This window comes from Eublepharis macularius, chromosome 3, assembly GCF_028583425.1.
Source record: "Eublepharis macularius isolate TG4126 chromosome 3, MPM_Emac_v1.0, whole genome shotgun sequence".
NCBI classification, from domain to species: domain Eukaryota; kingdom Metazoa; phylum Chordata; class Lepidosauria; order Squamata; family Eublepharidae; genus Eublepharis; species Eublepharis macularius.
In genome coordinates, this window is record NC_072792.1 from 150,739,924 (window position 1) to 150,752,339 (window position 12,416).

The window sequence follows — 12,416 nt, forward strand, 5'->3', positions numbered from 1 at the left end:
AAATGACCTACATCTTTTCCACACTGTGACACTGAGAGATCTCTGTCTTTTGGTGCTACACCTCTGAAGATGCCAGCCACAGCTGCTGGCGAAACGTCAGGAACTACAATGCCAAGACCACGGCAATACAGCCCGGAAAACCCCCAACTACAAGTATATACATTACAACAACAACAACATTTGATTTATATACCGTCCTTCAGGACAACGTTATTCCCACTCAGAGTGATTTACAAAGTATGCCATTATTATCCCCACAACAATAATCCCCCTGTGAGGTGAGTGGGGCCGAGAGAGCTCCGGAGAACTGTGACTGACCAAACTGGCTTCAAGTGGAGGAGCGGGGAATCAAACCTGGCTCTCCAGATTAGAGTCCTGTTGCACTTAACCACAAACCAAATAGAACCACATAAAATCATTGGGTGGGGTGGATGTTTTAAATGTCTTTGTTCTATGAATTAGCATTCTTAACACAAGGCATCTAAAGACAGCTGAACCAGTCCACAAGAACAGGTTTGGATTATGATGTACACCAACAGTAAAAGACAATTCCAAATAACATCTAGTGTCCAATATAACTGCTGTTTACATATTAAAAAGAGATACAGGCTTTGTACCAGGGATGTTCTGTCATGTTTCTCCACAGGAGAAGGCTGTCATTGTAAAGTTCATTATCAATTACAGCTTTACAAGAGCAAGACGAGTTAAGCTGTCATAATTTTCTCAGCTAGAGATCCTGTGCTGTCAAAGAATGTCAATTTTTAATCTGACACAAGGAAGAAAATTATCTGTTATTCTGACCTCTAATTTCTTGACATTTTAATGCCATAATTGCTGTGGTTAGTGCTGCAACCATGATTTCACCTGTCAAGAAAGAATGAATCAATATTCTTGAGCAGTTCATTAAATTTTCAGCTTTTAGTTTATTAAATTTCTCTAGTTTTTTTTAAATAAAACAAACTGGGACTATATAGGCATACCTGCAAATCTTATATACAGCTAGTAACACATCTATTTTGTTTTCATGTGTAACAATAGTTGAGCTTTCCCCCCATGCACTACGACATTGCTCCATGAATAAAATTCTGACATATGCAGAATAAATAAAATGATCCAAGTGATAAAGTAGTGGTTCTACTTTCAACAAAGCTAGTGACTCTTCTAATGCTCAAACATACATTTAGATTTCCTGTATATACAGGAAACTTTCAATTTCAATTCATTTTGCAAAAGAATGCACACACAGATAGGTTCTCTCCATTGAAGTTCATAAAATGCACACGAGGTAGCATGTGCACAATATTCTCATTCATAGGGCTAAATTTGCATCATGAAGCTCTACCCTGACTAGTTAATGCTGAACTTGTACATTCATTGGGTGCTGTAGTTGTTCTCTGTTCCCACAGCAATGCAATAGTTATTCAGCAGTTTACCCTCCTGTAGATGCAAATGTGGCATTCGAGGGCTTACAGGAATACAAGGTAGGTGCAATCCACATAATAATATTTTATTTCAAAACCAAACAATCCCATAGACCAGACAGAATACTAGTAACATTAGTAGTGGTCTTTAACATGTACTCAGTACAACATAATTATTTTTATAAGGATGACAATATCAGTACAGACCTGATGTATGGGTTGTGTCCAGGGGGAGAGGCCTGCCCCCCTGGGCTCGAGCCCCTGGCCCCCAGCAGACCCACCTGCCAGCGAGAGAAATGGATTCAGGGAGCCGAAGGAAGGTGCAGTGGCAGCCGGGCAAGATGACGGGACTTTGTGGCCCGATGAGGAAGCTGCCGCTGGAATGCAGAGTAGTGAGGAAGCCTCCAAGTGAGCTGTTGTGGTGGCGGGGCCCATAGCAGAGTCGAGGAGCATCCTGGAGGCATTGCAGCCCACTGCGGAGCCGTGGAGCATCCTGGAGGCCCCTGTGTACACTGAGGGTGCAGCCGGGCTTGTCAGCCCACTGGCAAGGCTGGAGGATGTGTCAGGACCCCAGGAATGCCGACAACGACCCCAGGAAAGGGCACACTGGCCGCACAGGCCCAGAAGAAGAGCCATGCCCACTGGTGAGAGCCAGCCAGCCCCTCCCTGCAGGTGGCAGGAGAGGCCAAGGGAGGGGCCAGGTACCAGGCATCACCCCAGGAGGGACAGAGACTGGCCAGAAGGCCTGTCCATCATGGGGGCAAGGGCAGGGCCCAACCAAAAAGGGTGAAACATGGGGGGAAAGGGCTGTATCCAGAAGGGCTATATAAGAGCAGGGTGTCAGGATGGCTGACAAGGAGTAGGTGGGAGTGGACAAAAGTACAGAGAGAGAAAGAGTGAGTATAGAGGCATGGCAAGACAGAGAGACCTCAGAACGCTCACTGAGCCAACTCCACGAAAGGAGAGAGGAAGCAGGGGTGTTATCAACCCCCCTCTTCCCACATTTTGTTTTTTAATTTTTATTTCATTAGTAAGATTAAAATCCCAAAAAGCAAAGAAATAAAAGGAAAAGGTAAAGAAAAAAGAATACAAGAAAAAAAAAGAAAGACAAAAAATTAGAAATAAAAAAACAATAATACATGTTTCATTTTCCAGTTTTCTCTACAACACCTATCATATTTCTGAGGACATTCCTGCACTATGCCCACACATAGGCCACGCTGGAGGGTCAGCCGCCCTGAGGCTCTGACGACCCACTCCGGGAGAATGACAGGTTACTATTAGATAATGGATGAAAAGAACACAAAATAGACTATAAAAAGATGAGGATTGTTATTGTTGTCTTTTATTAATCTTGTTGTCCTTGTTGGGTGGGATCCAGTCTCACCTTATACAAACTTCCATTCAATATATAGAACACATACATGAACTATATATAATATAATAATAATAATAATGTTTGATTTATATACCGCCCTTCAGGACAACTTAATACCCACTCAGAGAGGTTTACAAATTATGTTATTATTAGCTCCACAACAATCACCCTGTGAGGTGGGTGGGGGTGAGACAGCTCCAAGAAGCTGTGATTGACCCAAGGTCACACAGCTGGCTTCAAATGGAGGAATGAGGGATCAAACCTGATTCTCCAGATTAGAATCCTGCCACTCTTAACCACTACACCAAACTGGTGGTTGAACAACTTCAAGGTTTCCAGGATCAAGTGAAGTATTTGGATCCTTTCCACTCTGGCCTCATGCCTGGATTTGGGGCTGAAACCACATTGGTTGCTCTGCTAGATAACCTATGCTTAGAGATGGAGGGGGAGGGTCCTCCTGGATGTCTCACCAGCTGTTGACATTACTGACAATAGTAATAGTCAGTAGGCACCATTCATGGCAGTTTTGGTACTATGCCAGCTCTCAAAAGATGCTGCTGGGTGAACACTGCTTGGTTCATTTGCCACTGGCCTATGTAATCCCAGAGGATTCCATATCTCCAGCGCTTATTAACACATTCATGAAGCTATAGGGTGCGGAGATTTGTGCTGAGTTGTCACCAACATGCACATGACACTCAGCTCTTATCTCATAATTCCAACTCATCCCAGGGGGTTATAGGAACCATGAGCCAATGCCTGGAGTCAGTTTTGGGATGGAAGTGGTCTAATAAACTGAAGCATAATCCCAACAAGATGGAAGTCCTACTAGTGTTAGCACTGACCTGGGATTTGAGGTGTTACCAATTCTGGATGGTGTTGCACTCCCCTTGAAGGAACAGATCAGTAGTTGGGGGTGCTCTTGTACCCAGGACTACCCTTGTTGGGATTAAGAAGTGGGGAAAAAACTTGTGCAGATACCTACAAATTAATTAAATCCTTAGAGCAGCAGAACTGGTAAATGCAAACTTATGTTAGTGATAGCAGCACAGCTAATAATGATTTTCTATTCCTAGTATCGCTATGGTGACAAAACCCAGGGCCAGATCGAGGGGGGGCAGGGGGGTAGTCTGCCCCCGGCGCCACCAGGGAGGGGGCGCCGGGAGCAGCTGCCAGCTGCCAGAGGGTGCAGGCAGCAGTGCGGGCAGCCTCGCAGCCCCCTGCACTGCCTTTCGCCTGCCCCGCAGGACAGGGGGCATCCAGCTTGCCACATACCCCCTGTCCTGCAGGGCAGGCAAAAGGCAAGCCGGCCGCCCCCTGTCCTGCGGGGCAGGCAAATGGCACGGGTGGCCTCGCAGCCCCCCACGATGCTTTTGCCTGCCCTGCAGAGCAGGGGGTGTGCGGCAAGCCGGCCGCCCGCTGTCCTGCGGGGCAGGCGAAAGCAGCGCAGGGGGCTGTGAGGCCGCCCGCGCCATTCGCCTGCAGGGAGGCGAATGGCACGGGCGGCTTCCCAGCCCCGCATGCTGCCGCCCTGCGTGATGACATCACCAAAGTGACATCATCACGCAGCATGGGGAGCGCACGCATGCTGTGCGCGTGCGCGAGATGGCCGGACAAGGGTTGCCCTGGGTGCGGCCACCCTAGATCCAGCGCTGACAAAACCCACAGTCAAAATCCTCCAAAAGAAACAACTTGGTTCCTTATCAGGCTCTTTTGTCCTATGGAAATGCACAGGACTCAAAGACGAATACCAGGTAGGTCAGGAGGAAATTTAAAAACAGACATAATAGAAATACTACAAAGATTCTGTGTTTGTAGCTATGCTGGCAATTCTAAAGAAGCAAGCTGTTCTTCATGTGAACCACAGCTTCCCTCTTTGGAAGTGAGACTGCCAATATCAATGACATTTCCAGTTGTACACAAGATTCTTCCCTATGACCACATATAATTTCTTTGCATTGTGGTCACATACTAGTACATTTGTGAATTATTGGAGTTTATGCATAACAATGACACAGAAATGTAAACAGATATTGTGCCAGCATTCTAACATACTCTTTTAATAATGAAGGTATCGGTAGTAATTTTTATTGGTTTTCTCAGCATCTTATAAAGCTATTCTTTTAATTAAAAAATAAAGGCACTAGCTCTAATGTATAGGTATTTTATTAACACCTCTTTGAGCAATTAAAGTAGAGGGGAGAGAGGTTTTTTATTTTTCAGTGAACAATATTTTGGCTTCAGTTGGCAGAAAAAACAATGCTCTATCATCATGGTGGCCTAAGGGAAGGTAATTTACGCAAGGAAGGAAAAAAGTAAAAATATTACATGAAAATGAGAGACCAAAATTTTCTCTATATATCTCTTCAAAATATTCCATGCAACTAGCCATGCTTTATCCAATTCTGCATGGGGATGGCGTTTTCTAGCATTGCATAATGCATAAAACCATATATTTTTGGTGACTGCCAAATAAAACTTTTCAGCTTCCGAGGTTTAAGAGAAAAATGCCAAAAGTATTCCACTCTGACAATGTATAAATTATTGCTTGTTTTGCATACAACAGATGGCAGATATCATGGGGAATGGAAGTTTGTATATGTGGCTTCACCACAGCAACACTCGTCTAGCAGCTGTTGCATCTTCACACTTTTCATCCAAATTGAATCATTTTCCAGAATGCTTTAATACTGATAGAAGTAATCTTTTAACAATTATTTTACTAAGAAGAGTTGACAAGACTGGAAATAGCACATGGAAGAATAGTCTCCATAATGTATAAACCTAATTTTGTGTGTGTGTGTGTGTGTGTGTGTGTGTGGCTTATATAAAACAATGCTCAAATGCTAACAGAAAAGAATCCCCTTTTCTTATTTTGGGGTTCCTGTTAGGCTGATTTGTTCTTTGATCCTAGTAACAGAAGCTCATCCTAGCAACAAGAGTTCAAATCACATTTTAATCTCATTTTAAACACACGATACACACACACACACACTATATTTGTATATGTATGTATGTGTGTGCATGGTCATAGTTCTAATGGGAACCTAGGAAAACCCTCCAGGTTCCACAAAGAACTGATCCCAGCTGCTTGTGAAAAAACTGAACAGGCTTATTTACATATAATACACAGCGTTGCTTGGTTTCCTGCTATGGCGGGAAATCTCCCTCTCTTCCTATCATTGCTCCTTCAGGTAATGGGAGAAGAATTTTAAAAAATCACTGGTGTCACAATTCCTAGAGTGATGTGGCATCACGTGCAGGTTTTCCTCAGAAGTGGCATCACACCATATACAATGCCAGTGCCCCTCATGTCCCTTCCCCCCATCTCCTGTTGCATGCCAGCCTTTGTCTGACAGCCCTAATAATAGAACGTGAGCTAGAGAGTAGAGACCCTAACTGCAACAACTCCAGCAGCCATCTTAACCATGACACAACAGCTGCTTCTTCCCAGACACCACTAGGAAGCAGGCTCTCTACTGCTTTCCAACATTTAACTTTTTAAACTGTATCATCCTGTGTAACTCTTTACCACATATACATCATATGTGTGTCTACTCAAACACACAAAACTGCAAGGAATCACAAAGGAACAACAATTATGAAATTCCCCAATAGCAGTGCTGTGTTTGGGGGAGATAAGTACTTTTCAGCACATCTAATCTAGGAAGCAGAAGTCTAGTGCTAGACCACAACTGCTCAGACTGCTTAAGTTCAAAGCCAACTGAGCTACAAGCTGCTGCAGGGATTTTTTTAAAAAAAACTTCTCCTTCTCTATGCACCCTATATTTTTTTATTCAGGTGAAGGAGAGATGGGGACTAAAGAATACTGATTTTTAACCAACTAAATTGAGAGATTAATTAGCATTTGAGCAGCAGCAATTTTTTCCAGTCCTCTCCCTTAGTTTCAAAGAATTCAGAACCTTTAAAAATGTATGTTATTCTGCAGTAGTGGTGGTGGAAATTAGAGATCTGGGATATGTACACATAGCCTCAGTGCTGAGAACCTGCAGATTACAACCTTTGTTCTGTTAGCAGAGAGCTTTTTCTGCTGACTGAGGGAGCAATTTTCTTGAGTCACCTTCCTTACTGTAGCCCCTATACTGGGTGTTATCTTGCCCATGTGGTTCCCTCAATGTCCATCATCACTGAGGGTCACAGAGGGCTCCTAAAATAAGGATGTGGTGGTAAATTTTCTAACTCAGGTCTCTAGAATGCAGAAATTCTTACCTTGCTTGTGGATAGTCCCCTTTCATTGCCTCAGTAAAAGACAAATGACCATGAACTTTTGTATTAGAGAGAAAGATACAGACAGAAAAAAAGCCCAACTCTTCTTATTTATTTTCATTATGTGATTGCCTGCTTATGTTGCATGCTTTAATCTCACATGCAGATGAGTTAAAATATATCATGGAATAAAAAAACAAAGGCCAAGTTCCAAATAAATATTTCAGGCATATCTGAGGGAGTCGTACATGTGCAGTACACATTTCTCAGATTTTCTGTAACCGTACAGATCTCCTTCCTTTATTACAAAATTATTTTGAAGTTTCTGAGGTGGTAGTTCTTGAGGCAAAGGGGGAGGTGCGTTTCTGTTCAAGAAAAACAGATCCAAAACCCTGTTGGCCATAAAGAACTATTTCCATGGAGGTTTGGATCTTGGTCAATAGTTGGTCAATGAATCCTGCTGACCAAATGTCTGTTCTGCATATTTTGGCAGAGTTGCCTTTTGTTTTGAAGAATAACAAAAAGTTCCATGGTTGGAATAAACATGAAGGCTGTGATTAATTAAGGAGATTTACATTTTGTATCACATTTTTTTTAAAAAAACTAGAAAACACCTACCTCCCTGAGCACCGGATCAGTGATACTGTCAAGGTTAACTGAACTCTCATATGTCAGGTAATGGAATACATTAAGAGCCCGCACGGCTTCTGGTCCTCGTTGCTTATAGCCAAATATAAGATCAATCCACTGGTGAAGTTGACATGACACAAACTCGCTTTCTAGAGCCTAGAAATGAAATCAAGCATAATGAAATAAATTTTACTTCTCAAATTTCTATGTTAATGTTTTTATCATTTTCTTTGTTACTTTTTTGGCGGTTTTCTTTTCTTTTTTTAGCAGAGAACATAACATTAAGGCATGAACATCATTCCCTAGTTTCATAATTTAGATTATGACTTTTACAACCCACTAAATGTACTTGGGAAAATATTTGTTCTAGTTTACCTCCAGGTATTGGAATCATAATCGCTTTAATCATCAATTTGAAAATATCAAATATTATTCCTATCTGTCACAGCCCCTTGAGTCCACAAGGAGGCTGGAGCGGGAGTCAAGTACAAAAACACACTACCTGGGGTGAGGGTGGCAAAAGCCAGACCTCATAGGATAACAGAAGCCACCACCAGTCTCTCTTAGCTAACCCTAAGCTTAGAGACTGAGGAACAGAGTCTGCAGCCCTTCTGAGTGTGAATCAAAAATTCAGCCCTGCAAGGTAGGACGCCTGCAGTTTGAGTTCCACAAAAACAATTACTTGGTAGCGATAGCCAAATTAGGCCAAGTTACTGAATTTAGACTGAAGCTCCAAAACCCAAATAGCACCATGTAAGTATAATTAATGAAGTTTATTAAGAATTGTGGAAAAGATTACAAATGTAAAAATTGTACAAGATATGAAAGAAAATAATAAAATTAATTATATACCCTAAAGTTCTGTTCAAGTGAAAATAATAACTTACTGGTACCACATTCCCAAAAATTGCAAAAATAACAGCCAAATATTCTCCGCTATGTTGGAGGAAGTATGGAGAAATAGGCAGATATACTCATTGCTGGTGGTCATGTAAAAAAAAAAATCGACTTTCTGGGAAGAAGTAGCAGAAACTATTTATAGAATAACTAACTATCCGCTACAGATACAACCACTAATAAGTTTTTTAGATCTATGGCAAGACAATACTGTTCCTCCAATTAGAAAAGATCTCATCAGAAGTCTTCTTACAGCAGCAAAACGAGCAATCACTTCAAGATGCAATGCTAAAACGACGGCAACTATAAATCGGTGGTATGAAAAAATATGGGACCAAATCATTATGGAAAAAATCACTGAAGATATACAATGTTCTCTTGGAAAAGAAAAAACAATAGGATTCTATGAAAAATAGCAATCAGTTATTGAGTATATCACAGCAAATTACTTGCACCCTACAAATACCATTTACCAGTCAATACTAAATGCATAAACAGCAGTGTAATAGGTAGAGCTTACCTATGTTTTAATATCAGGTTCAATAAATCATTCCCCCCCCCTCTTTATTGTAAAAAGAAAACTGTAATGTAATAAGGAACAGACTCTCCTAATGACTATAGTTAAAGTTCTAGTTCAGCAAGTTGATAAAGAAATCTCAGATTATTGTAACAGAAATATCAGATTATTGTAACAGTAAGAACTATTTCTTTGCTATGTATCTATATTGTTGAATGTTTAATAAAGATTTATAAATTTAAAAAAATTATGTTCAAGCTTTGGTTCCCTAACACAGATGTTATCTTGTCAGTTCAAATCAAAAAGTCCAACAAAACTCCAAGGTCCCAAGCTCTCCCCGTATGTGCCCCGGAGAGTGCTTCGTTCAGCGGGTAAGAACTTACTGGTGATCCCTAGCCCTAGGGAGGCTCGTTTGGCCTCGACCAGGGCCAGGGCCTTTTCGGTCCTGGCCCCAACCTGGTGGAACTCTCTGTCTGAGGACACTCGGGCCTGCCAGGATCTTGTATCATTTCAGCGGGCCTGCAAGACAGAGATGTTCCACCAGGCTTATGGTTGAGGACAGCATTAGGACCATCAGTAAGTCCCCCACAAGTCTCCGGTATTCGAGTACAGCTCGTGTGTCTGTCTACCTCCTCTTTGTATGCTGGGGGCAGGATTGTGTAGCCAACTATATCAGGTTTTTTAATTGCTGGATTTTATTGTATAATTTGCTATGTATTTTACATATTTTATTGTATTTTATGACTGTTGTACCCCGTCCTGAGCCCACTTGTGGGGAGGGCAGGTTAAACACCAAATAAACTAAACTAAACTAAACTAAACTAAACTAAACTAAACTAAACCAAACCATAAATAGAGCTGACACTGAGACTGGTTGTCAGATCCGGAGCTCAAGATGGCATCCTGTTTCAGCATTTCTCCAGCTCCACATTGGATTTCTGCTGGCTTTTAAATCTTTGCAAATTTGCAAATTTGTTCATAATCAGAGCACCTTGCCCCTACCAATGTTCCTTGTGCTAATTAGATGGAATGCATGAGAGAGCTTCCCATTGTGGTCTATTGCCTTGATGCTCTTTGATCCCATAATCTCATTTGTACCCATGTTCCAGTTTATCTCTCTGAGAATGGCTAGCTCAGAGCTCAGCTAATTTCTACAGATTTCTGTTTCTGTGGCTTGACTTGGCCCAAAAACCTGAACCAAAGTTTTGAAAAAGCCAAGAAGCATACTAAGAGAGGCCAGTTTCTTAACATTATCCAATAGCCATTAGGTTTCCATATATTGTACCAGATGCACATTCAAAAATGAAAGAAAATGGACTTAGAATTATGGAATACCTCTATAGATAGGGGGAAAAAACCCAAGACTGGAGTAACCCTACACAGGATTGCATAGTAACATTCCACTCAAATCAAAGGGCTTGGAAGAATGTAACTGTAATTTTTGCATGATGCAATGTACTGAATTTGGATTTATATTTCTGCTTGCTAAGGTGGGTTTTTAAATAATTGTTACTGTGAGTTTAAATGCAGGCGTTTGAGGAAAAATGGAGGGGGCTGGATGGGTAAATGGACTGTGCTCTGATTAGATGGTAGCTGTACCCTAGGGAGTGGAATGAACTGCAGTTTTTAGTCACTGCTGAGGGAAGGGTTGGAAGTCAGCCTTTGTATATCTCAGAGAAAGGTTATTCTGGCTAAGTAGACATGGGCACAAACCAAAAAAAATTAACGAACCAGCGGTTCATGGTTTGGTGCCGACGATGATTCCGAGATCGCAAACCACAATGAACATTTTCCGTTGCCGAACCGGTTTGCGGTTCACAGTCTGTGGGGCGCGGAACAGCCCCCGTGGCACTTAGAGAGCCCATATTCCTGGGGAGTGTTTTGCAAGCTCTCCTACAGCCATCACCCAAGTTTGGACAAGATTGTAAAAGGGATCTTGGAGTTATACCCTCTCTAATCCAAGGCCCCCAAGAAACTCCCACAAAAATCCAAGCTCAATTATACTCTCAGTCTCTCTCCCCAAAGGCTAGCAAGTGGCAAGCAAGAGCTCTGTCCCACTCCACTGCTCGCTGAAAGTGAAACCCAGCCTGGGAGCCCATGGCTATTTATAAGCACAGGTCCCATTGAGCAATGCAGGAGGTCTGTGTTTGGCTGTTTTCGTGGGTTTTTGAAGTTCGTAACGCGGTTCGTGCCCATCTCTATGGCTAAGCCAGGCAAACTGCGTGGAAGCCTGAAGGAGGTTTTGTTCTGGCTAAGCCTGGTAAACTGTGTGGAAGCCTGACAGCCTAATTCTAAGTTAGGCAAACTGTGTGTGCACCTGAGTCAGCCTTTGTATATCTGAAAGAGAGATTATTAGATCTAGGTCAGGCAAGCTGTGTGGACAGGCCTGAGTGAATCAGTTAAACAGAAGAGATCTAAGGCAAAAGACATTTGGTGGCAGCAGAAAACTTTTGGAAAACAGCAATATAAAGGTCACACAAACAAAAACAGGAAAGGATTCCTGAGGTATAAGTATGGGTAAAGAAGAGAACATCTCAAACTCTCTGTGGGTAGAAATATATGGAGTGTTATTGTGACCTGGGCTTTCCTGAGGTAAAAGTTTAAGGTAACATAAGGAGCAGTTGAATTAAATGTCTAAAGGCAAAGGTTTAAAGGAAAACAAACAAAGCATTAAAGTAACTCTCTTTAGGATTGCACTGTTTATTTATTTCTTTAACTGATTTCCTGTATATCTTTAAAATTAAAATAAATGCTAAACATATGGCTGAGGGATATGGCTTCCTATCTTTCCATCCCAGGTAATCTGTTAAAAGCAGCATTTAATTTAAATTAGAATATTTGTATAAAAGAGTCAATTGAATCAATTAATTTAATACTCAGTACATTGGATTATTATGAAGATTATTTCTTTTTTATTTATATAAGGAATTTATAAGGCAGCTCCCAAATAAAAATAATACCATAAAGCCAGCAACATGAATTATCAATATCAGAAACAAGCCATCCCATAAAAACAGCACAAAACAAAAATAGGGTAGCCTAAAAAGCACCCTCCAAACTGTCCTCAAGCAAAAAGCAGACCACAAAACAGCTTTTTAAAAAGGAACAAAACTCTCTTGTTCTTGGATCATATTTTTTAAAAAAATTAGTTGTTCCATACAGTCTTTCTAAACTTAAAGAAGGGGATTCAGATGAGTTGTATATGTAAAGAAATACTGCTTTATTATACAGACAATCTTTAATCTTTTATATAAAATTTTAAACAGCAGAACCAATATTTTCTAGTTATGAATATCACAACAGAGAAGTCTATGTGGATAGTGGACAGTCAAGATTTTGAACTCTT

The 12,416-nt window shown here is 41.4% G+C and overlaps 1 protein-coding gene across 1 annotated transcript in view; it reads right to left on the reverse strand.

Annotated features, from left to right (window-relative positions):
- The window catches only part of NBEA (neurobeachin), a 702,521-nt gene that overhangs the window by 64,061 nt on the left and 626,044 nt on the right, over positions 1–12,416 (reverse strand). Inside the window, exon 48 of the mRNA XM_054973860.1 lies at positions 7,645–7,812. Within this exon, the coding sequence (XP_054829835.1) occupies positions 7,645–7,812 (168 nt within the window). The remainder of the gene's footprint in view (positions 1–7,644; positions 7,813–12,416) is intronic.